At 54.2% G+C, this 21,692-nt stretch overlaps 2 protein-coding genes across 2 annotated transcripts; one reads left to right on the forward strand and one right to left on the reverse strand.

Annotated features, from left to right (window-relative positions):
- Positions 1–1,297: 1,297 nt before the first annotated feature.
- Positions 1,298–8,277, forward strand: GPC2 (glypican 2). Its single transcript, XM_089504298.1, has 9 exons — positions 1,298–1,544; positions 1,955–2,265; positions 3,099–3,179; positions 4,393–4,558; positions 4,957–5,087; positions 5,748–5,885; positions 6,396–6,532; positions 6,897–7,072; positions 7,237–8,277. The coding sequence occupies exons 1-9, from the start codon at positions 1,298–1,300 to the stop codon at positions 7,506–7,508; spliced, it is 1,659 nt and encodes a 552-aa protein (XP_089360424.1). The 3' UTR covers positions 7,509–8,277.
- An 11,817-nt stretch (positions 8,278–20,094) lies between these two features.
- On the reverse strand, positions 20,095–21,440 carry LOC149275789 (uncharacterized). The gene has a single exon (XM_089504330.1). The coding sequence runs from the start codon at positions 21,433–21,435 to the stop codon at positions 20,251–20,253; it is 1,185 nt and encodes a 394-aa protein (XP_089360456.1). The 5' UTR covers positions 21,436–21,440; the 3' UTR covers positions 20,095–20,250.
- Between the last annotated feature and the right edge of the window lie 252 nt (positions 21,441–21,692).

The following is a 21,692-nucleotide window of genomic DNA, read 5'->3' on the forward strand; positions in this document are numbered from 1 at the left end:
CATTAGGAGGGACTTCCTTACAGTTTGGGCCGTTTGACTGTGGAACCCACTCCTTCCTGGGAGTGTAGCGGAGTCTCCTTCCTTGGAGGTCTTTAAACAGAGGCTGGATGGCCATCTGTCAGGGATGCTTTGATTTGGATTTCCGGGACCCGGTTATGGCTGGCATTGCGAGAACCCTGAAGGGAACAGAAGCCTGGCTGCTTCTGGGCGGAGAACCGTGTGATTTCTCTAACTGGTCCTATACTGCTTTTGCATGGCTTAACTTCTGAAGGTGGGAAACTTAGGCGGCGAGCTCCTGCCTGCCTCTGCAGGGCTCCTTGAAGAGCTTTGGTGGCTGCTGACTCTTAACTTCAGGCGGGCCAACCTTGCGCGGCCGGGGAGGGGAGGGCGCTAGGACCCCTCCCTCCCTCTCTCCCTCCCTCCTTCCTTCCCTGCCTGCCTTGTCTGCGGGGCGGGCGGCGCTAGGGCCGTCGAGCCTCGCCCTGCTCCCGGCCCTTGTCTCCATTGTCTCGCCGCCGCTCCGCCGGACGGTGCCCTTCCTCCTGCTCCTTGGCCCTGGGAGCTCCGGGATGCGGCCTCCGGCGCTGCTGCTCCCGCTGGCCCTGCTGGGCGCCCTGCTGTGCGCCGCCTCGGGCGTCGGGGAGCTGCGCGGCGGGGCGCGGAGCTGCGCGGAGACCCGGCAGGTGCTGGCGGGGCGCGGCTTCGCCCTGGGCTCGGTGCCCCCCAGCCTCATCTCCGGTAAGGGCTCCGCTGCCGCCTCCCGCTCCTCCCAGCAAACTTTCCGGCCGGAGACTCCCCGGGAGCAGAGCGGCGGCCGCCGTTGCAGCCTCAAGCCGCCCTCGGAGCTGGACCCGACCCGCCGGCGGCCCTTCGAGGCCTGAGGGGAGGAGAAAGGGAGGGGAATCCGGCCGGCGAGGAAGTTCCTCTGGCCGGAGGTCGGAAGGTCTCCGGAGCCTCTGGGCTCGGCTCCTCCTTTGTCCCCCGGAGGAGACCGGGAGCAAGGTGCCCCTCCCCTTCTTCTTCCTTCCTCCTCCCCGCCCCTCCCCCACCCTAACGCTCCTACCCCCCCCAGAATCTCCCAGGCTCCTCCCACTGAAAGGGCCCCGGTTTAGTCCGTGGGGAGGATCCTGGCCCCTCTTTCGGCAGCAAGTGCGGCTGTCCCTCACCGGCCATTGCTCTGCCCCCCGGATCGTTATTACCTGGGAGAGACAGCCGTGTTCCTTCCGAATGGTTCCCCCCCGCCCCCCGCCGCCCCCAAAAGGCGGGAGATAACTCCAAGCGACCGACCAAGGAAGGGATGGAGGCTTTGCACCTGGCGGGCAGCGGGCGAGGGGCGAGGGAGGCAGGGTCAGGCTGGCTCATCCGCTTCCCTCCCTCCCCGGCAGGAGAGCACCTCCGCATCTGCCCCCAGGAATACACGTGTTGCGCCATCCAGACGGAGGAGCGCCTGAGCCAGCAGAGCCCCGGGGACCTCCAGCGCCCGGTTTCGGAGGCGGCGGCCTTCCTGCTCAGCTCCCTGGGCTCCCGACAGCGCCGCTTCCACGGTGAGAGAGAGAGAGAGAGAGAGAGAGAGAGAGAGAGAGAGACCCCGAAGGGGCAGGTCCGGCCCAGGAACCTCTTCGTCCGGGCGCCCCCTCCCTTGCAGCGGAGGCAGGGGGTCTGTGGCAGCGCTGGGGCGAATGAGGCGGGGCCCCGGGGAGTTTCTCTCTCCCCCATCCCCACCCCCTTTTGGAGGGGGGGTCTTCCAGCGGATCCTCGCAGAGTCTTCCCTGACACCCCCCATACCTGCGCCCCCTCCTGCGTCAAGAGTTGGGTGGTTCTGCTATGGAGGGGCCAGGAGGAGGGCAGGGCGGTCAGCACTCTGTGCATCCTCAGGAGAACCCTTCTTTCATGGACTGTTTCCTCCAACTGAATTTTACCTTCAACCCCCCCCCCCCGTCTCCCCATTTTGCAGATTTCTTCCGGGAGCTGCTGGCCGGGGCAGAGCGGTCCCTCCAGGCCATGTTCACCCGGTCCTACGGGCGGCTCTATGCCCAGCATGCCCGCCTCTTCCAGGGCCTCTTCGCTGAGCTGCACCGGCACCTGCAGGGATCACGCCCCGGACTAGACGAGGCCCTGGGCGACTTCTGGGCCCGGCTCCTGGAGCGGATGCTGCCCCTCCTCAACCCCCAGTACAGCTTCCCCGAGGGCTACCTGGACTGCGTGGGGCGGCAGGTGGAGGGGCTCCGGGCTTTTGGGGAGAGCCCCCGCCAGCTCCGGATCCAAGTGAGCCCCCCCGCCGCCCCCCGCCCGAGGCCTCATTCGGACCGGTGGCTGGGCTGCCTACTGGCCACAGCAGCGCCTTCTTAAACCCCGAGCCCGGGGGTCGCGGCTCCCCCCCCTTCCCCACGTCATGGACCCCCCATTGTTTCACACAACCCCCCTCCCCCGCATGTATGGGGCTTCTTCCCATCAGTCTGCCCGTTCCTCCAAGCATTGCAGCCCATCGGGGAGAACCCGAGCGAGGCTAGTTTGGGCGGAAGGCTGAGGACAAAGGGAAGGGAAAGTGGGACGGCAGAGGATTAGGGAGACTCTCCCTGCGAAATTCTGGAGCAGAGCCCCCAAAGATCTGTGCAGGACTGGAGGCCTGGGGGGGGGGCAGAGAGAGGTACCCCTGTGCAGCAGACGAAGCCTTTCAGACCCAGAGGGAGCCTCTGGGATCCGCTCCAGGGGATTTGCATTAGATTTGTGGTTGCCGCAGGCTCCCCGTCCCTCCTCTTGCATTCAGATCAAGCCTCTCTTGAATGAGCCCCAGCCCAGCTTCAGGGCAGTGACCCCTCTGGGTCTGCCCCTCTCCCTTCTGCTGCCATGGCTGCAGGTCCATCATTTTGGCACAGTGTTTGGTTTCTGGAGGCTTCACTCCAGTTCCCGCACTAGTTTTGAGGGTTGGATGGGGATGGATGCACATGTGTCCATGACCCAGGCCATGGGTTGCAAAGCAAAACCACGTTTCATTCCCCCCCCCCCCCACTAGGGCCAGAGATGCATCTTTTGCGGAGGGGGAGGAAGTGGTGCCCCCCCATGCCACTTACTCTCATCTATCCCCCCTCCCCCCACAGGTGACTCGGGCCTTTATTGCGGCTCGGACCTTTGTGCAGGGCCTGGCAGCTGGACGTGACATCGTTGCCCAGGCCATCAAGGTGAGAACTAGCAGCCCACAGACAAGATGGGGTCCATGAGGCCTTTGGATCCAAGCTGTAGCTTCTCGGTTTCAAGGGGGGGGTAGTGTTAGCAGCCAGGAGAAAGGGAGGAAAAGGGATGGCAGTGAGAGAAGCTGGAGGGAGAAAGAGAGGAAGGTAAAGAAGAGAGATGGAGGAGGGCAGCGCAAGGGGCCCCCATTTGCTGCCAGGATGCCACCCCTCTTCTAGAGGTTATGTTCCAGGGCAAGAAACTCCTGGTGTTCCAAGCAGAGGCCACTGCAGAGTGCTCTGGGCAACGCTTGGAAGGGAAGCAGAGTCAGAGAGGCCTCTGGGAGCAAGGAGGGCAAGGCAGCCCAGTTTCCCCTTGGAAGCAATGCAACAGCCAGAGTGAAAGGTGGTTATTCTGCCCCTCCTTCGGATGTCTGCTTCGTTCTCTCCTTTTGGGGGGAACAGAAATATATTTTTCCAGGAAGTTTTGATCAGCTGTTTTATATTTTAGGCCGTTTTCTTACTTTTTAAAGAAAAGTACTTCGAAATTTCTTAATGGGATCCTGCATGGTTTGAGCATTGGACTATGACTCCAGAGACCAGGGGCTGAAAATCAGTGGCTGGCCTTGGGCAATAAGTCACACTCTCTCATCCTCAGAGGATGGCAATGGCAAATCCCACTGAAGAAGTTTGCCAAGAAAAGTCCGTGATAATATGTTTGCCTTACAGTTGCCAACAGCTGGATAGGACTTGAAGGCACACAACAACTTAGGAAGTACCTTTTTTCTCAGAGAAGGGACTAAAAAGTAACAAGTACTGTAATGACTGCTTAAGATCGTGAGAGGCTAAGAGAGGCATTCTGTTTGGGGTTATTGCATTAAATCCCATAATACCCAATTGTTTTGTAAAGCTCACTTCCCACTTGTGGGTTCTGAGCAGGTTCCCTGCCCGCCTGCCCTGCAGACCTTCCTCCCTAACCCTAACCCTAACCCTGCCCCTGCCTCCTGTGCAGAGGAAGCGGTGGAGGGGAGGGGTACTCTCCGGTCCTGGCTGGCTTTGGCCAGGCCCCTCAGCTGTGGCTGGCCCTCTGGCCAAGGGGTCTGGACCTTAGGAGGACCTGGGGCGGGGAGGGACCTCTCTCCTCCACCACCTTCCTCCTCTCTGGCTCAGTTGAGCCCCTGACTCTCTCCTAACTTCTCTCCTTCCCCGCATCCCCCCCCTGCAGCTCTTTCCCAGTGGGGAGTGCCGCCGTGCCCTCACGCGCCTCTTCTACTGCCCACTCTGTCGGGGGACCCCAACCCTCAAACCCTGCAATGGGTTCTGCCTCAACGTCATGAAGGGCTGCCTGGCCAACACCATCGAGATGGACAATGCATGGGGACGCTTCTTGGGTGAGACCTGGGGGAGCAGGCCCCTTGGATGGGGTCAAAGGTCAACACTAAATGACACTCCCAGCAGGAGAAATTGGTGCCCCAGCTGGGCATTTGCTCGTGTTGGCAGCTGCCATGGGGCAGGAGCAGTGGGCCCAAGTTCTGATCTCTGTCCAGATATGAAGGCTGCTGCCAGGTGGCCAGGGGCCAGTCTCTCCCTCTTGCCAGAGAGCATGCAAGGGGCCCAAGGCCAGCCATGCCTCCCCTCCAAATGTCCTGGGTGGAAAGTGGGGAGGGGTCTTGGATCTGACCTATTCATGCAAGTTGCAGTTGCAGCTCAGAGATTGCAGATTACATGTGTGGCATCTCACACACCTTCCTCCAGTATAACTATCTCTTCTTCTTTCCTTTTTTCTAAGATGCATTAACTCAACTTGCAGAGCGCCTCGGGGGTCCCTTTAACTTTGAGCTGGCAGCTGACTCTATTGGTGTGAAAATTTCTGAGGCCATCATGTATCTGCAGGAGCACAGTGTAGCCACCTCAGCCAAGGTGGGTGTTGGGAAGCAGTGGGTTCCAGGTTTGGAAAGAGTGTTCTGGCTTTAATAACAGCTGGCACGAAGAGAGGAGATGACATTTTTTGTGGAGCAAACAAGCCCTTCCTTCCTTCCTTCCTTCCTTCCTTCCTTCCTTCCTTCCTTCCTTCCTTTTGCACAGAGGAAGGAAGGCTGCTTGTCTTGGAAAGCAGGGCAAAGCCCAAGGAAGGGCTCACTGCAGCTGAGAAACCCTGCATCCTGGCTGTGGGGCTGTCCTAAGTCATTTTGCTGCCTGAGCTGTCACCCTCCCATGCAGGGAAGCCATGTGCACTGAACATGACTATTGGCTGTGGATTAGGGAGCTGTCAGCTTAGCTGACAAGGGCAGCCATCTTTGGGGGTGGAGAAGAAGCTATGGGGCACATCTCACAGCGTCTGTGGCTGTCCTGAGGAACTTGCCTCGCCGTGCCCAGTGCAGTCCTGCCCAGTGCAGTCCTGCCCATGGTTCCTGCCTTCAGGCTGTGCTTTGCCAGAAGAGGCAACAGTGACCTTGCTTATGAGTGGCAGCGTTTGGCACTCTTTCAGGCTGGTCCTCCTCAGGAGCATTAATTCCTGGCTGGAAATGCAGACTTGGGCCTGGTGCTCTTGCTGTTCCTTTGCTTCTGATGTCACCTCAGGTGTTCCAGAGCTGTGGCAGCCCTCGCCCTGCCCCTGCCCGCTCCCGCCGTGCGCCACGTGAGATCCCACGCCGCTTCCGCACTTTCTCACCCGAGGAGAAGCCCACCACAGCAGCAGGAACCAACCTGGACAGGCTGGTAGGGGCTTCTATCCACTCTGCCCCACTGCCATGGAGAGATTTTCAGACCCCTCCCAGGCTTCTGCTTCTCACTTTGGTTGCGCCCTTCCACTTTACATAGGAACATACTTTGTCTTTTCTGGAGAGGGCAGGTGGTGAAATGACACAGTACATAAACATCTCCTGTGTCCCCTCATGGCTTTCTCAATGTGGGGGCTGGGCAGCTTGGAGGGGGAGATCTCTTGCAATAAATCACCATTGTGATGGGGGCAGAGACCAATGCTTCTCAGGTGAAGACAAGCCAGGGGGGAAGGAGTGATCCTGCTCTGCCTACACCTAGTAAACCATGTGCCTTTCCTCCCTCTGGTAGTACAAGTGACCTGCTGCTCCTGCTTTCTGCCTTTGGGTCTTACCAGGCAGAGAAGGTGCTGGTGGGGATTTGGAGGGGGAGGAAGTCGGGGGGGGGGGGGGGGCTTCGTCTTTGAGAAAGGGAGAGAGGAGCTGCTTACTCATCATGCTCTTGCCCTAGGTTTTAGATGTCAAGGAGAAGTTGCGCCTGATGAGGCGCTTCTGGGTGCTGCTCCCCCACACTCTCTGCAGCGATGAGAAAGTGGCTGCTGATGTCACCAATGAGGATGGCTGCTGGAACGGTCAGGCAAGGGGAAGGTAAGCTGGGGCAGGGGCAAGGCAGGGGGACAGGAAGGATTTGGGCAGGGAGGCAGGGGGCTCTTGGGGTCCAAAAGAGGGGGGAACGCAGGGAAACTCCCCTCCAGAAGAGCAATCGATTTAGAGTGAGTGAGCACATGCAGAGCTCCAAAGGAAGTGCATAGCATGTCATGGAGGGCATGGGGTGGTGGTGGTGGGGGTGGACAGGAGAGGGAGACGAGGCTGGACCAAGAAGCATGGGAGGCACCTCCCCTCTGCATCCCTCATGGCAGCCTTTTGCAAGGCACGTGTATCTATGTTGTCTTTGCCTGTGTGTCTGTTCCCATCCACATTTGACCCACTTCCTCCTGTGATAACCCCTCAGGTACCTCCCCGATGTGACGGGGGACGGGCTAGTGAACCAGATCAATAACCCCGAGGTGGAGGTGGATATTTCCCGCCCAGACCTGCCCACCCGCCAACAGATCCTTGCCTTGCGCGTGGCTACCTCTCGCCTGGTGGGGGCTTGCAATGGGCAGGATGTTGATTTCCAAGATACAGGTGAGGCTCTTCTCCCTGCACGGTCCCATCTTCAGCCTCCAGGGCCTCTTTTGGTGGAGCCAAAGGATCGCTCTGGTACTCCCCTCAGCAATGCCATGTGCCCTGAGGCACATAAGGGGGGGTCCCAACACTCAACCCTCTCCCCCCCCCCCTTTCTTTTCCAGATGAGGATGGTGGCAGCGGATCTGGTGCTGAGTACAAGGAAGACCATCCTGCACCTCCAGGGTCAGGAGGAGTGAGTGCAGGGGGGGTCCTGCTGGGGGTGTCCCACCCGTCTCCTGATGTCCAGGTCCCCCGTAGAGACCGTCCTGGCAAGGGCTCTTCCTCCCGGCAGAACCAGAGTGGGGGGAGGGCCAGAAGTGGGGCTAGGCCCTCCCTCCCCACAGCCCTGAGCCCCCTGATGCTCCTGCTGTTCCTTTCTCTGGAGGGTTGGTGACAGAGGGGCTTCCTGCTTAGGGCATCAGCCGCCCCCCTCCGCGAGGGGAAACCTTTATTTTCATCTGATCAGAGGGGAGCTGGAAGAGTCCCCTTCCTTCATGAACACTTGACTGAGTGGGAGTGGGAAAGGGATGGGGAATTCAGTTCCATAGGGATGAAAATGTGGGGCTGGTTCAATGAGTGGGAGAGGGAAAGGGTTTCCAGGGGGTGGGAGAGAGGGGCCACAAGGGCCTTGAAATGAGTCCTTTGAGAAATGTATAGAATGAGGTCCCCACCCTCGTTTTTTGCTAAGGGGTGGTGGGTAGGGCTTTTTGAATATTGAAAAAATTAAAAAACCAAAGGTTTTCCTGGGATGGTGGGGAGAAAGACCTTTCCAAGTTTGGTGGCCATCCTCTTCATGAAGCAGTGTGTGTATGCGTGCGTGCGCGCGCATATGGGTGGGCAAAAGGGCAAGAGCCCTTTCCCCATCCTCTTGTACCCAACTTGAAGGGATTCTGGCAGCCATTAGTAGAACAAGTAGAAGCTGTGGGGTCTCGCCTCGCAATTTGGACAGAACCAGTCTCTGTCCTCAAAAGCCTCTTGCATACACAGATATACTCCCCCACCTCAAAGATGGGAGGATGGGAAGGGGTCAGCGAGGTGTTATTTCTCTGGATAGGCATCTGAACAAGCAAGAAGTGATTTGCTGGGCCACCGCTTTTAGCACAAAGGAGTCTCAGTGGTTTTCTCAGTAATACTTATGTTCTGGATTACTCCCCCCCCCTTAAATTATGGAATAAAAGATTTAATTTATTAATTTCCACATGCCATCTTGGTTCCTTGAGCTCTGGGTCAGGAAGTGGCAGAGGCCATTCTTTTTGCCTGCTTTTTCTTCAGGAAGGACGGTGGGGGGGGGGGGTGTTTGACCTCTGGCCATGGGGCCTTTCCTGCTACTGCCACTGGTTCCTTGGAGTCCCGGCCGCCACTGAATGGAAGGAGGCTACCCCTCTGCCTCCTTGGCCTGCACAGTTTGCCCAGCTCCTGAAAGGGCTCAAGGAATGCCTCTCCCCTCTCCCCAGCGCTCACTGCAAATAATGTGCAATGCTGTATATAGTCATTGAAAAGAGATTCTACCTCAACCTTAGGAGGGACTTCCTAATATGAACATACTCCCTCACAGAGTGGCGGAATCTCCTTCTTTGGAGGTCTATTGGATGGCCATCTGTCCCAGGGAGGGATTTGATTGTGAGTCCTGCATGGCAGGGGTTGGCCTGGACAGGCTTTGAGGTCTCTTCCAACCATGATTCTGTGATTCTATGGCCTGTTACAGACAGGCCAAAATAAAGCTGCTTCGAGTCACTTTGGAGGTATGGTATTTCAATGATGCATGCGTCCTGAGTCCAAAAGCCACACAGAAGCCACGCTCCAGTCCTAAGGACTGGAGTGCAGCTTTGGTGTGGCTTTTGGACTCTTAGGACTCATGCATCATTGAAATACCATACCTCCAAAGTGACTCGAAGCAGCTTTATTTTGGCCTGTCTGTAACAGGCCTATGATTATAAGGCTGCATTTATCCAAGTTCCCCACATGCTGTGGCTTTTGTAACGTGAAGCTGGCCAGGTGGCCAGTGGACAAGAGACCAGAAGCCACAGGGATGCTTGCTTGCCACAAGTATGAGGAGGAGGGTTCGAAGAGAGGGGGCAGTACAGGGGAGAGGTTTTATATAGTGTGCCTTTTAGCCTGAAGCCCTTGTGATCTTTCATGTGTCCCATCTCTAACCTTACTTGTTATGCATTACATTCCTGTCCCACTTTTCCTCTGGGTATAAAGTAATAATACATACAGTAGTCGCTAAATCAGTAAAGACTAAAAGAGCTTAACTGACCTTTGGGTCCACATCGTTTCTAAAACCTGTGATTCCAACCCATGTGGTTAGTGGCCTTGGTGGTGCATGGCTTTAAGGGCCCCCCATAGCTGTAAAGGTGCTAAAGGTCCATAAAGCTGTATGGTCCTGTGGATTAAGGGCCCACTGAACCAGGTGATAGCATCCCAGGGGGGCTATGAGCAAAGGGGGTTAGGTCCTGAATGGGTTAAGGGCCCCCCAGAGTGTTGAGCTAATGAGGTCTATGGGCCCCTGGTGGTCCAAGACTCTGGAGGACAAACCAACAGGTCATGGGCCCCAGGGGGTCCAACATCATGGGAGTAAAGGCACAGAGAGCAAGGGCCTGGAGCATTAATGGCCTAGAGCTGCGGTTCCCAACCTTTGTTGGGCCGTGACCCCCATTGGGAACGAAAGTCCCGCCTGAGGCCTTCCTGATTGGTTGGGAGGCTAGGAAGGGGCGGGACTTTAGGCCGCCTACAAGTCCCAGCGGGCTTTGCGGGCGGAAGTCCCACCCCTTCCCGGCCTCCCAACCAATTAGGGAGACCGCAGAGGGAAAAGGGGCGGGACATCCAGTTGCAAAGCCCATTGGGGCTTGCAGTCCCATCCCCTTCGCGGTTCCCTGGCAGCCCCAGGGAGAAGAGGAGGAGGCGGCCCTCCGTCCCTTCCTCCTCGCGGGTGCCTGCACCCACAGGAAGGACGGAGAGGAAGAGGAGACTCCCACCCGTCCCTTCCTCCTTGGGGATCAAGCACCTGCCCGAAGGAAGGGAGAGGAGGAGGCGGCCCCCACCCATCCCTTCCTCCTTGGAGGTGGCTGCACCCGTGGGAAGGAAGGGAGAGGAGGCGGCCCCCACCCGTTCCTTCCCCCTCGGGGGAGCAAGCACCTGCCCGAAGGAAGGGAGAGGAGGAGGCGGCCCCCACCCATCTCTTCCTCCTCGCGGGTGGCTGCACCCGCGAGAAGGAAGGAGAGGGGGTGGAGGCCCCCACCCGTCCCTCCTCGGGGGAGCAAGCATCCGCGGTAAGGAAGGAGAGGAGGAGGTGGCCCCCACCCATCCCTTCCTCCTCGCGGGTGGCTGCACCCACAGCAAGGAAGGGACAGGAGCAGGCGGCCCCGACCCGTCCCTTCCTCCTCAGGGGAGCAAGCACCCGCGGCAAGGAAGGGACAGGAGGAGGGATCCCCTGCCCTTTTTTCATTGTGCCAGCACGGGCACTCACAGGGAGAAAGGGAAAGGAGGGAGCCCCGCCCCCTTCCCCTTTTCCCCACCGATGCCTGTTCCAGCGCCGGCACCCATGGGGAGGAGGGGGGAGGCAGGGGGATTCCCAACCTGGCGACCCCTGAGAAGAGGTGGCGCGACCCCCAAAGGGGTCGCAACGCCCAGGTTGGGAACCCCTGGCCTAGAGCCCCAACGATTGTGGGCTTAAGGGGCCAAGGACACAGTAGCTAGTGGCCAAGGGATCAAGGGACCCTAATGGTGCAGGGCCCAGGGGGCCAGGGCTCCCTGTGGCCCAAAGCTGAAGGGGGTCCCCATGGCTGTGTTAAATGTGTTAAAGGCACCCCTGGGTCTATTGGGGCTGGAAGGCAAGGAATCAGAGGGCTAATGGCCCAGGGGCCCAAAGACCTTGAGAGTAGGGGCCCAGGCAGAAATGGGAAATGCAGTTAGGGCCCATGTGGATTGAGGGTCCACAGGGGGCCCACAGCAAATCTCACAGCCATTGGCAATAATAACCTTTGAGAACTCCTGGAGAACAGGAGAAATCCCAGCAGACTGGAGGAGGGCAAACGTCGTCTCCATCTTCAAAAAGGGGGGAAAGGAGGATCCCAACAATCATCGTCCAGTTAGTCTGACATCAATCCCATGAAAAATTCTGGAGCAGATCATTAAACAGAGAGTCTGTGAACATCTAGAAGACAATGCCATCATCACAAAAAGTCAACATGGGTTTCAGAGAAAGAAGTCATGCCAGACAAACCTTATCTCCTTCTTTGATAAGATGACCAGCTTGAAAGATGAAGGGAATGCTGTGGATGCAGTATATCTTCTTCTTCTTCTTCTTCTTATTATTATTATTATTATTATTATTAACCTTTATTTATGAAGTGCTGTAAATTTACACAGCGCTATACATACAATCTTTTTAATTAGACAGTTTCCTGCCCCCAGGCTTACAATCTAAAAAGACATGACACAGAAGGAGAAGGGAAAGGTGGAGCGAAAGGGTAAGAGGTCCAGCAGTTCCTCTCTACCTCCGAGGCCTGGACCAAGGCAGATGGACTGGAGGGAGGGCTTGGCTTCATAATGGATGGTTAATCTTCTTCCAGGGAGGCCTGTTAGAGCTAGCCTGCTTCACTAGTAGGATAATACATATAAAATACATAGCAGTACAGGAAATGGTTCAATGAAACAGGCAACAAAAGAACATCCAGTAGCAAATGATAATCACGCAATGCCTAGGAATGCTTCTGTGAACAGGACGGTCTTCAACTCCATTTTGAAGCTGGTGAATGAAGTGATGAGGGCCCTTGTGTCTCGCCTGGGAAGAAGGTTCCAGGAGTGAGGGGCAGCAAAGGAAAAGGTATGGATCCTGGATGGAGCAGAGGAAATCCTGGGCTGAGACAGCAGACCCTGACTACCAGAACGGAGGGAACAACAGAGTGGGAAGGAGAGGAGAAAGAAGGTCTGATAAGTAAGGAGGGGCCAGTCCATGGAGGGCTTTAAATGTTGACAGGAGGAGCTTGTACTGAATGCGGAAAGGGAGGGGGAGCCAGTGAAGGGATGCCAACACAGGAGAGATGTGGTCAGAGCGGTGGGCGGAAGTGATAATGCATGCAGCTGAATTCTGGACAGAGATTAAAGGATGGAGGTGAGAAAGAGGAAGCCCAGCCAAGAGGACGTTACAGGAATCCAGTCGTGAGATCACTAGGGCATGGACCAGGATCTTGGCAGAAGAGGCGGAGAGATATGGTCGGATTTTGGCAATCTACAAGCCTTGGCTGTGGTCTGGATCTGAGGGATACATGACAGAGAAGAGTCAAAGATAAAACCGAGACTGCGGGTTTGCTGGACTGGTTGAATGGAAATGTTGCCCACAGAGACAGAAAAGGAGAGTTGAAGGGTGGGCTTAGGAGGAAAGACAAGAAGCTCCGTCTTGGACATGTTGAGCTTCAAATGCCGATGACGCATCCACTGCGAGACAGCTGCGAGACAAGACGAAACTTGCTATTCAAGCCTTGGAGAAAGGTCAGGGGTGGAAAGATACAGCTGGGTGTCATCGGCATAGAGATGGTAGGAAAAGCCAAGAGCGCTGATGAGTTTTCCTAAGGACAGTGTGTAGAGAGAAAACAGAAGGGGACCCAGAACAGAGCCCTGGGGACCTCCAACAGAGAAGGGAACAGAGGATGAAGTCTGACCACTAGTGACCACTGCAAAAGATCTGCCAGACAAGTAAGATCGAAACCAGTCAAGAACACAGTCTGAGAACCCAAGGTCAGAGAGTATGTCAATTAGGAGACAGTGATCAATGGTGTCAAAGGCTGCAGACAGATTGAGAAGGATGAGAACAGAATAAAGGCCATTAGCCTTGGCCAGTAAAAGGTCATTGGAGATCTTAGTGAGAACAAGTTGCAGGTTTGGAAGAGTTTAGAAGTGTAGAGAGTTCATCCAAAGAAGCAGGAGGAAACGCAGAAAATTTGTTAGGCGAGGGCGATAGAAGATTAAGAGCAGAAGAAGAATCGGGGGGGGGACTATCTCAGAGCAAATAGTGGTGATCTTTGAGATGAAGTAATTAGCAAAGTCATTGGGAGAGAATGATGAAGAGACAGGAGGAGAGGGAGGTTTAAGCAAAGTGTTGAAGGTGGAGAACAAACACTGCAGACACCTCTCATTGGCGGAGATCAATGATTTGTAATCATTCTGTTTTGCCATAGAGAGGGCGCGTGAGAAGGATGAAAGAACAAATTTGAAATGGATAAAATCTTGGGTTCAGTCCCCCTTGATATTCTTGTAAACAAGCTTGTAAAATGTGGGCTAGACAAAGTAACTGTTACATGGATTTGTAATTGGTTGACCAGCCGAACCCAAAGGATGGTCAGCCATGGCTCCTTTTCATCCTGGAGAGAGGTGACCAGTGGGGTGTCCAGTGAGGCTCTGTCCTCGGCCCAGGGCTATTCAACATCTTTATCAATGACTTGGAGGACAGAATTGGGGGCATACTTATCAAATTTGCAGATGACATCAAATTAGGAGGAGTAGCTAAGACTCCAGAGGACAGGATCAACATTCAAAATGACCTGAATAAACTAGGAAGTTGGGCCAAAGCTAACAGAATGAAATTCAACACGGAGAAATGTAAGGTACTGCACTTAGGGCAGAAAAATAAAATGCACAGATATAGGATTATGGGGACACCTGGATTAAAGAGACTACATGTGAAAGGGATCTTGGAGTCCAAGTAGACCACAAATTGAACATGAGTCAACAGTGCCATGCGGCAGCTGGCAAGGCCAATGCGATTTTAGGCTGCATCAGTAAAAGTATAGTGTCTAGATCGAGAGAAGTAATAGTGCCACTCTATTCTGCTTTGGTCAGGCCCCACCTGGAATAATATTGTCTCCAGTTCTGGGCCCCACAATTCAAAAAGGACATTGAGAAACTGGAGCGTGTCCAAAGGAGAGCGACTAAAATGGTGAAAGGTTTGGAAACCATGAATCCCTATGAGGAAGGACTTAGGGAGCAGGAAATGTTTAGTCTGGAGAAGAGAAGGCTACGAGGTGATATGATAGCCCTATTTAAGTATTTGAAGGGATGTCACATCGAGGAGGGAGCAAGCTTGTTTTCTGCTGCTCCAGAGAACAGGACCCGGAGCAATGGATGGAAGCTAAAGGAGATACCACCTCAACATTAGGAGGAACTTCCTTAGAGTAAGGGCTGTTTGACAGAGGAACCCACTCCTTCCTTGGAGATTGTGGTGGAGTCTCCTTCCTTGGAGGTCTTTAAACAGAGGCTGGATGGCAATCTGTCAATGGGGATGCTTTGATTTGGATTTCCTGCATGGCAGAAGAAGGGGATTGGACTAGATGGCCCTTGCGGTCTCTTCCAGCTCTATGATTCTATGATTCTATGGTTTGCAGCTAGGGTTGCCATAAGTCAGGACCTCCAAACCGGGACAAATGTAGGACAACATTTTCAAATGTAGGACACTTTTATAAAAATGGAGGACACAAAATTGTTTTTAAATATATATATAGGGTTAGATAGAAGGGGTAAAATAGGGGGGGTTGAGAAAGGGGGGCTATAGAAGGAGGGCTAGATGGGGTACCTAGAGGGGGTTAGGGTTAGATAAAGAGGAGTAAGGTAGAGAGGGCTTAGAGGGGGGCTTAGAAGAGACTTAAATAAGGGAGTTAGATAGAGGGGGGTTAGAGAGGGCTTAGATAGAGGGGGTTTGGTGGGCTTAAATTCTAAAGCACCAGAGTTGTTCTCTCTTCAGGGCTCTCAGACTACATACACACTGCAGAAATAACCCAGTCTGACAGTACTTTAACTGCCCTGGCTCAATGCTATGGAATTCTGGGAAATGTAGTTTGTTGTGGCTCCAGAGCAGAGCTCTGCTTGTTCAGTGCCAGGAGCTGATCTGCCTGTGTAATTTGGCTATCTGTGAATTTCACAAACCACTCAGATTCCCAGTGATTGTGCGGTATATAAATAAATCCTATTATTATTATTATTATTATTATTATTATTATTATTATTATATAAGGGGGTTAGCAGTGGTTCCCAAACTGTGTCCTTTAAGAGATTTTAGATTTCAACTCCCAGAAGCCTCAGACATGTTACTCAATAGTCTTAGATTCTGGGAGCTGAAGTCCAAAATTACTTCAAGAGCACAGTTTGGGGATCACTGGGTTAGAGAGAGGGGGGAGTAGATAGAGAGGGGTTTGAAGGGGGTTTAGATGGAGAGAAGGAGGTAGATAGAAGGGGGTTAGAGAGGGCTCAGTTAAAGTGGGGTAACGGGGAGAAGGAGTCAGAGAGAGGGTTAGAAAGGAGAGGGGTGTGTGTTTGGGGGGGCTTGGGGAGGGGGCTTCCAATGTCCGATGGGGGCGATCCTGGGGGGAGCCTGGGGCCCAGGAGGGGCCTGGAAGGTGCCCTCTTGCCTCTCCCGGGTGCCAGCCCCTTCCTCCTCTTCTGAGCCTTGCCGAGGCTCTTCCTCCTCTTCCTCTCCGAAGGCTGGGTCCCTGAGGCGCCACTCCCCTTTAGTGAGGCAGCTCTCCTGGCGCTTCAGAGCCCCTTCCTTGCAAGAGCAGCAGCAGGAGGAGGAGGAGGAGGAGGAGGGCTGGGGGGCAGGGGTTCCAGGAAAGGACCCTTTCCTTCCCCAGGCCGGTCTGCCCCAGAGCCCAGCAGGGCCCTTTCTTCCCCTCTCCCAGCGGCCTGCCTGGACGGGCAGGGGCCACTGCTGCTGCCCACCTGCCTGGTCCTGCTCCTCCTCTTGGCACCTTGTTGCCCTGCCTGACTAAGCCTGCTCCTTGGGAGGGCTGGCCAAGAGGGGCAAGGCAGAGCAGCAGAGCCCTGGCTGTTGCGCTCATCACAATATAGGGATGCAGTAGGGCCAGGAGCCGGGCAGCCACCTGAGGGCCTGACGGGACCGGGAACGCCCCCTAGAAAGCGGGGGAGTCACGCCTCCCACTGGGTTATGGCAACCCTATTTACAGCATTCATGGTTTACATAAGTCTTGCATGACTTAATGCTTGATTTTTGTCTCAGGGTTGAATATCAAGTTGCTATTATTTATTGAACTACTAGTGACAGGTCTCCCAAGACCTAATGTTTACTTGTGTGTGTGCCTTATACTTGCACAGGTTAAGTGCTTCTTATTGAGGTACCAAAAATTGACTGACACAGTTCTTTGGTTCTAAACTTTTATTTTTTTTTAATTGTTATTTTTAATTTTCCACATAGAACAAAACATTTCACACATTACACATTGGACAATAAACCACCCCCATACACAAACGTCATTATTAAAACTACATATAACATAAATTGAGCTTCCTAATACTACTTGAGGCTTGTTCTGAAGTTTTTCTTCCATCTTGTTTTATCTTGAAGTGTTCTCCTTCTTAGTTCCTTCACCTGGATCTGTCCTTATGTTGTATTGAGTCCAAAAAAAAATTTCATTGTTAATATACTTCGCTTTACCTAGAAATATACATCTATAGAGTAGCTCTATACCGCATACCATCCTTCTTATACATAACATTCTGCCATCAAGAATTTAAAATATTTTAATAAAAGAGCGTTTTATGTAACCAAGATTAGGCGCTATTATATAATTCAAATCCATTTATGTCTTTTTAGTTATCAATACCTTATTCCATCTTATCTCTAAAAGCTTATAAAATTCCTTCCATTCTTGATATACACATTCCTCAGTTTTATCTCTCATCCAACATGTTAACTTATCCATCTCAGCCATTTCATACAGTTTACAAAGCCATTTGTCTATAGATGGAGCTTGTGGTTTTTTCCAAAATTTTGCAGGTTCTAAACTTTTATTGTGGTAATAAACATAGTTTGTTTGAACCTTACTTGGGTCTCATGAGACTCCTTCCGCCGCTGACCAAAGCTTGTCAGTCTCAACCCATTTGTATGATTCGCAGAGACCAGGAAGAAGGACAGGTTGCCTTCCTTTAAAGGTATTTCTTCGAGTGGTCATCTGCGAATACATACAAATCCCACCCGTCCTCCCCTCAGTGTCCTGCTCTTCATTGGCTCATTCTCATGTCGCTCACACGGCCTCAATTTCGGAACTGGGGAAAGAGCAGGAACGCAGGGGGCTTTATAAGGGATGGGTGGAGCTGCCGCCAAAAAGTTGCTAAGAGTTGCAAAGTAAACTTTGCCCAGTGATTCCAGAAGTTTCCGAGCAGCACTGCGCAGGCGCAGTGAAACCCATTTGTATGATTCGCAGATGACCACTCGAAGAAACACCGTTACAGGTAAGCAACCTGTCCTTCCCGTCCCTATCTCAGCATATAACAATTTTTTAATATATCTTTATATCTCTGTAGGAATGTATATGTGTATAAAGCTGTGTTTATTAAACCACACAATAAAGACCTTTGAACCAAAACTGTTTGATGTACTTAGTACTTCAATAAATAGTACTTTAAGTCATCAACAACAAAAAGATCACATTATGAAACACGTTCAAGTCATAAGGCACATTTTTTAACATATTAAATCATGAAGGACTTGTGTAAACTATGTCAAACTTGTGTAAACCATGCCAATTCTGGCAATTAAAACATTCACTGTTGACAGCTTGTAAACAAATAAAAATGCAATGCAAAACCAATGTAAATCCAAAACCAACACTGCTCTCCCAAAAGCTGCGTCCCGTTTGTCCCTTGTGTCCAGCCTACAATGTTTGATGAAAGTCAAGGGCTGAGATCAAGCAGCAGCCTTGCAGAAATCCTCCAAGGGACCCCAGTCAAAAGGCGAAGTATGTCGCTGCCGCCCGCGTTGCGTGGGACCGGACCCTGGCCGGGAGAGGCCTGCCCACAGTTCAGAGCAGAGGTGGAGGGTACCAGCCACCCATTTGGAAAGCCTCTGCACAGTCACAGGCAGCCCCTTTTTTGGTTCCAAGTAGCATGGGAACAGTCTTGCAGAACGGCTTGAAGCCGCAGTTCTGTCCCGCTATTTTCCCACGGTCCCCGGCACCCGCGGGAAAGCAGGGGGTGTCCCGCTCCCCTCTTGCTATTTTCCCACGGTCCCCGGCACCCGCAGGAAAGCAGGGGGGTGTCCCACTCCCCCTCCCGCTATTTTCCCAAGGTCCCCGGCAGCCGCGGGAAAGCAGGGGGTGTCCCGTTCCCCCTCCCACTATTTTCCTATGGTCCCCGGCACCCGCGGGAAAGCAGGGGGTGTCCCGCTCCCCCTCCCGCTATTTTCCCACGGTCCCCGGCACCCGTGGGAAAGCAGGGGGGTGTCCCGCTCCCCCTCCCGCTATTTTCCCACGGTCCCCGGCACCCGTGGGAAAGCAGGGGGTGTCCCGCTCCCCTTCCCGCTATTTTCCCACGGTCCCCGGCACCCGCGGGAAAGCAGGGGGTGTCCCGCTCCCCCTCCCGCTATTTTCCCAAGGTTCCCGGCAGCCGCGGGAAAGCAGGGGGTGTCCCGTTCCCCCTCCCGCTATTTTCCCACGGTCCCCGGCAGCCGCGGGAAAGCAGGGAGTGTCCCGCTCCCCCTCCCGCTATTTTCCCACGGTCTCCGGCACACGCGGGAAAGCAGGGGGGTATCCCCTCCCCCTCCCGCTATTTTCCCACAGTCCCCGGCAGCTGCGGGAAAGCAGGGGGTGTCCCGTTCCCCCTCCCGCTATTTTCCCACGGTCCCCGGCACCCGCGGGAAAGCAGGGGGTGTCCCGCTCCCCCTCCCGCTATTTTCCCACGGTCCCCGGCACATGCGGGAAAGCAGGGGGTGTCCCGCTCCCCCTCCCGCTATTTTCCCACGGTCCCCGGCACCCGCGGGAAAGCAGGGGATGTCCCGCTCCCCTCCCGCTATTTTCCCACGGTCCCCGGAACCCGCGGGAAAGCAGGGGATGTCCCGCTCCCCTCCCGCTATTTTCCCACGGTCCCCGGAACCTGCGGGAAAGCAGGGGGGTCCCGCTCCCCCTCCCGCTATTTTCCCACGGTCCCCGGCACCCGCGGGAAAGCAGGGGGTGTACCGCTCCACCTCCCGCTATTTTCCCACGGTCCCCGGCACCCGCGGGAAAGCAGGGGGGGTGTCCCGCTCCCCCTCCCGCTATTTTCCCACGGTCCCCGGCACCTGCGGGAAAGCAGGGGGGTGTCCCGCTCCCCCTTCCGCTATTTTCCCACGGTCCCCGGCACCCGCGGGAAAGCAGGGGGGTGTCCCGCTCCCCCTCCCGCTATTTTCCCACGGTCCCTGGCACCTGTGGGAAAGCAGGGGGGTGTCCCGCTCCCCCTCCCGCTATTTTCCCACGGTCACTGGCACCCTCGGGAAAGCAGGGGGGTGTCCCGTTCCCCCTACCGCTATTTTCCCACGGCCCCGGCACCCGTGGGAAAGCAGGGGGGTGTCTCGCTCCCCCTCCCCCTATTTTCCCACGGTCCCCGGCACCTGCGGGAAAGCAGGGTGGGTGTCCGGCTCCCCCTCCCCCTATTTTCCCACGGTACCCGGCACCGGTGGGAAACCAGGGGGGTGTCCCGCTCCCCCTCCCGCTATTTTCCCACGGTCCCCGGCACCCGCGGGAAATCAGGTGGGGTGTCCCGCTCCCCCTCCCCCTATTTTCCCATGGTCCCCGGCACCCGCGGGAAAGCAGGGGGCGTCCCGCTCCCCCTACCGCTATTTTTCCACGGTCCCCGGAACCCGCGGGAAAGCAGGGGGGTCCCGCTCCCCCTCCCGCTATTTTCCCACGGTCTCCGGCACCCGCGGGAAAGCCGGGGGGTGTCTCGCTCCCCCTCCCTTATTTTCCCACGGTCCCCGGCACCCGCGGAAAAGCAGGTGGAGTGTCCCGCTCCCCCTCCCCCAATTTTCCCACGGTCCCCGGCACCCGCGGGAAAGCAGGGGGGTTAGGGTTAGGGTTAGGGTTTAGGGTTAGGGTTAGGGTTAGGTATAAATATATATATATATATATTTTAGGTATAAATATTTTTATTTAAAAAAGTACATCCTACTAACAAATTTGCTACTTCAGCTGTTACAGAACCATTATATCATTGCAAACATTAAACATTATATAACATTATAAAACCCTTATAAGTGTAAATCTTCTTCTTTTTACTTTTGTAATTTCACTTATTTTACTTATTTCAAATGTTTCCAAACCTAGAAAATTACATTATAATACATTATAATGCATAGATAATCTAGATTCCATTTCTCAGGTGATGCCCGGTGTGGCCTCCGTCAGCCATGGCCAGAACTTCCTCCATTTGTTGGAGGACATCCTCCCTCGTTCTATTACACTCAGATTCTTTGTTTTGCTCAATACAAAACGGACAGCGATGCTGACATCCGATTGCATTTGTGTCACTAACTCTTTCTTTCTCTGGAAAACCAAAGCTAGTAAAACATACAGATTTACCAGTCTAATTGTTGACCAAGGGACTTCCCAGAATGAGTCCACTGTCCCCCCTTTGTGTCTTCTCTTCCTTTTCCTCTCCGGCCTTCGACGCGGTCCTCTGACCCCTAACTCCAGCTCCAGTTCAGAGGCCACTGCTTCCCAGGGCTGACAGGCTAGGTCCGGCCAATCCAAAGCAGCGGCCACCTTCTCCCAAGTGTCCTTGGCTGAGAGACAGTCCTTTATAAAGTGTTCTGTGGTCTCTTTGTACAGTTTTCCAGTCACACAAGATTGTTTCTGACACAACAGTCTAGGACACATTTGCTCTGCTTCCTTCAGCCAAGGCTGATTCCCCTTTAAACAATATATTTGGTGGTAAAATCTCCATCGAATGTCCCAGAGACCAAAAGGGACCCTCCGGTCTGTGAAACACTCGATGCTTTGGGGCCATTCTTTTAAATAGAGAGACAACTGGTCCCTCTTGGTGTCCTTTTCCATCTGTGGCTGTAAGAAAACCACCCTCACCATTTCCCAATACACAAAACCCTTCAAGGTCCTGATGTATCCCGCCTTGGTCCGAAACCACTCTGCCAGGACTTTGTTCTGCTGAATCTGCCCATAGACCTCCCTGAGGAAGTCGGGGCCGGACTGTTTCATGGCGGCCGTCACCCGGAAAGGCACCGGTTCTTCCTCCCGCCACCATTTCTGGGCCCAGCTCTCATTCACCCAGTGATTGGCAAACAGGGCCAGCCACCCCTCCAGGCCAGATCCATGATGAAACCATTGGCTGAGTTTCCCAAAGTTCTGGCTGAGGAAAGCTGAGAGGAACCTGAGTCTCAACGCAGGGAGGCCTAGCCCCCCTTGTTCCACTTTCCTATAGGCCACGGCCCGAGCCAAAGGGAAAAAGGCCGTTCCCCAGAGAAAACGAAAGACCAGTTTCTCTGCCTCCTTTAAAACTTTTTGGGGAGGAGGATACACTGCGGCGAGAGTCAAGGCCTTCGGCATCAGGTAAGTCTTTATGTACACTGCTTTCTGGTAAACATTTAACTGCCATGGTTTCCATCTCTCAAAACACTCCTTTATTTTTTCCACCCAGAGATGCCAGTTCTTTTCCCACCCGAAAAGTTTAATAGAGAACTTTAAACCTAACATTTTATATTCCTCTAATTTTTCTGACTTTTCGTATTGCTCCTCCTGAATCCTACTAACAACTTCTACTGGAGTCAAAATTAAACTTTCCTCTTTTCTGGAGAAAGAAACCA

The sequence above is a fragment of the Sceloporus occidentalis genome, unplaced genomic scaffold (assembly GCF_023333645.1).
Source record: "Sceloporus occidentalis isolate IW3139 unplaced genomic scaffold, rSceOcc1.0.p SCAF_265, whole genome shotgun sequence".
NCBI lineage: Eukaryota > Metazoa > Chordata > Lepidosauria > Squamata > Phrynosomatidae > Sceloporus > Sceloporus occidentalis.

Bases quoted from the DNA above. Each gene is read 5' to 3' on its own strand.
- LOC149275789 (XM_089504330.1), bottom strand. From the start codon at position 21,435: ATGCCGAAGGCCTTGACTCTCGCCGCAGTGTATCCTCCTCCCCAAAAA.
- GPC2 (XM_089504298.1), top strand. From the start codon at position 1,298: ATGGAGGCTTTGCACCTGGCGGGCAGCGGGCGAGGGGCGAGGGAGGCA. The intron at 1,545-1,954 runs GTGAGAGAGAGA...CCCATTTTGCAG, and splicing joins CCGACAGCGCCGCTTCCACG to ATTTCTTCCGGGAGCTGCTG. The intron at 2,266-3,098 runs GTGAGCCCCCCC...CTCCCCCCACAG, and splicing joins CCCGCCAGCTCCGGATCCAA to GTGACTCGGGCCTTTATTGC.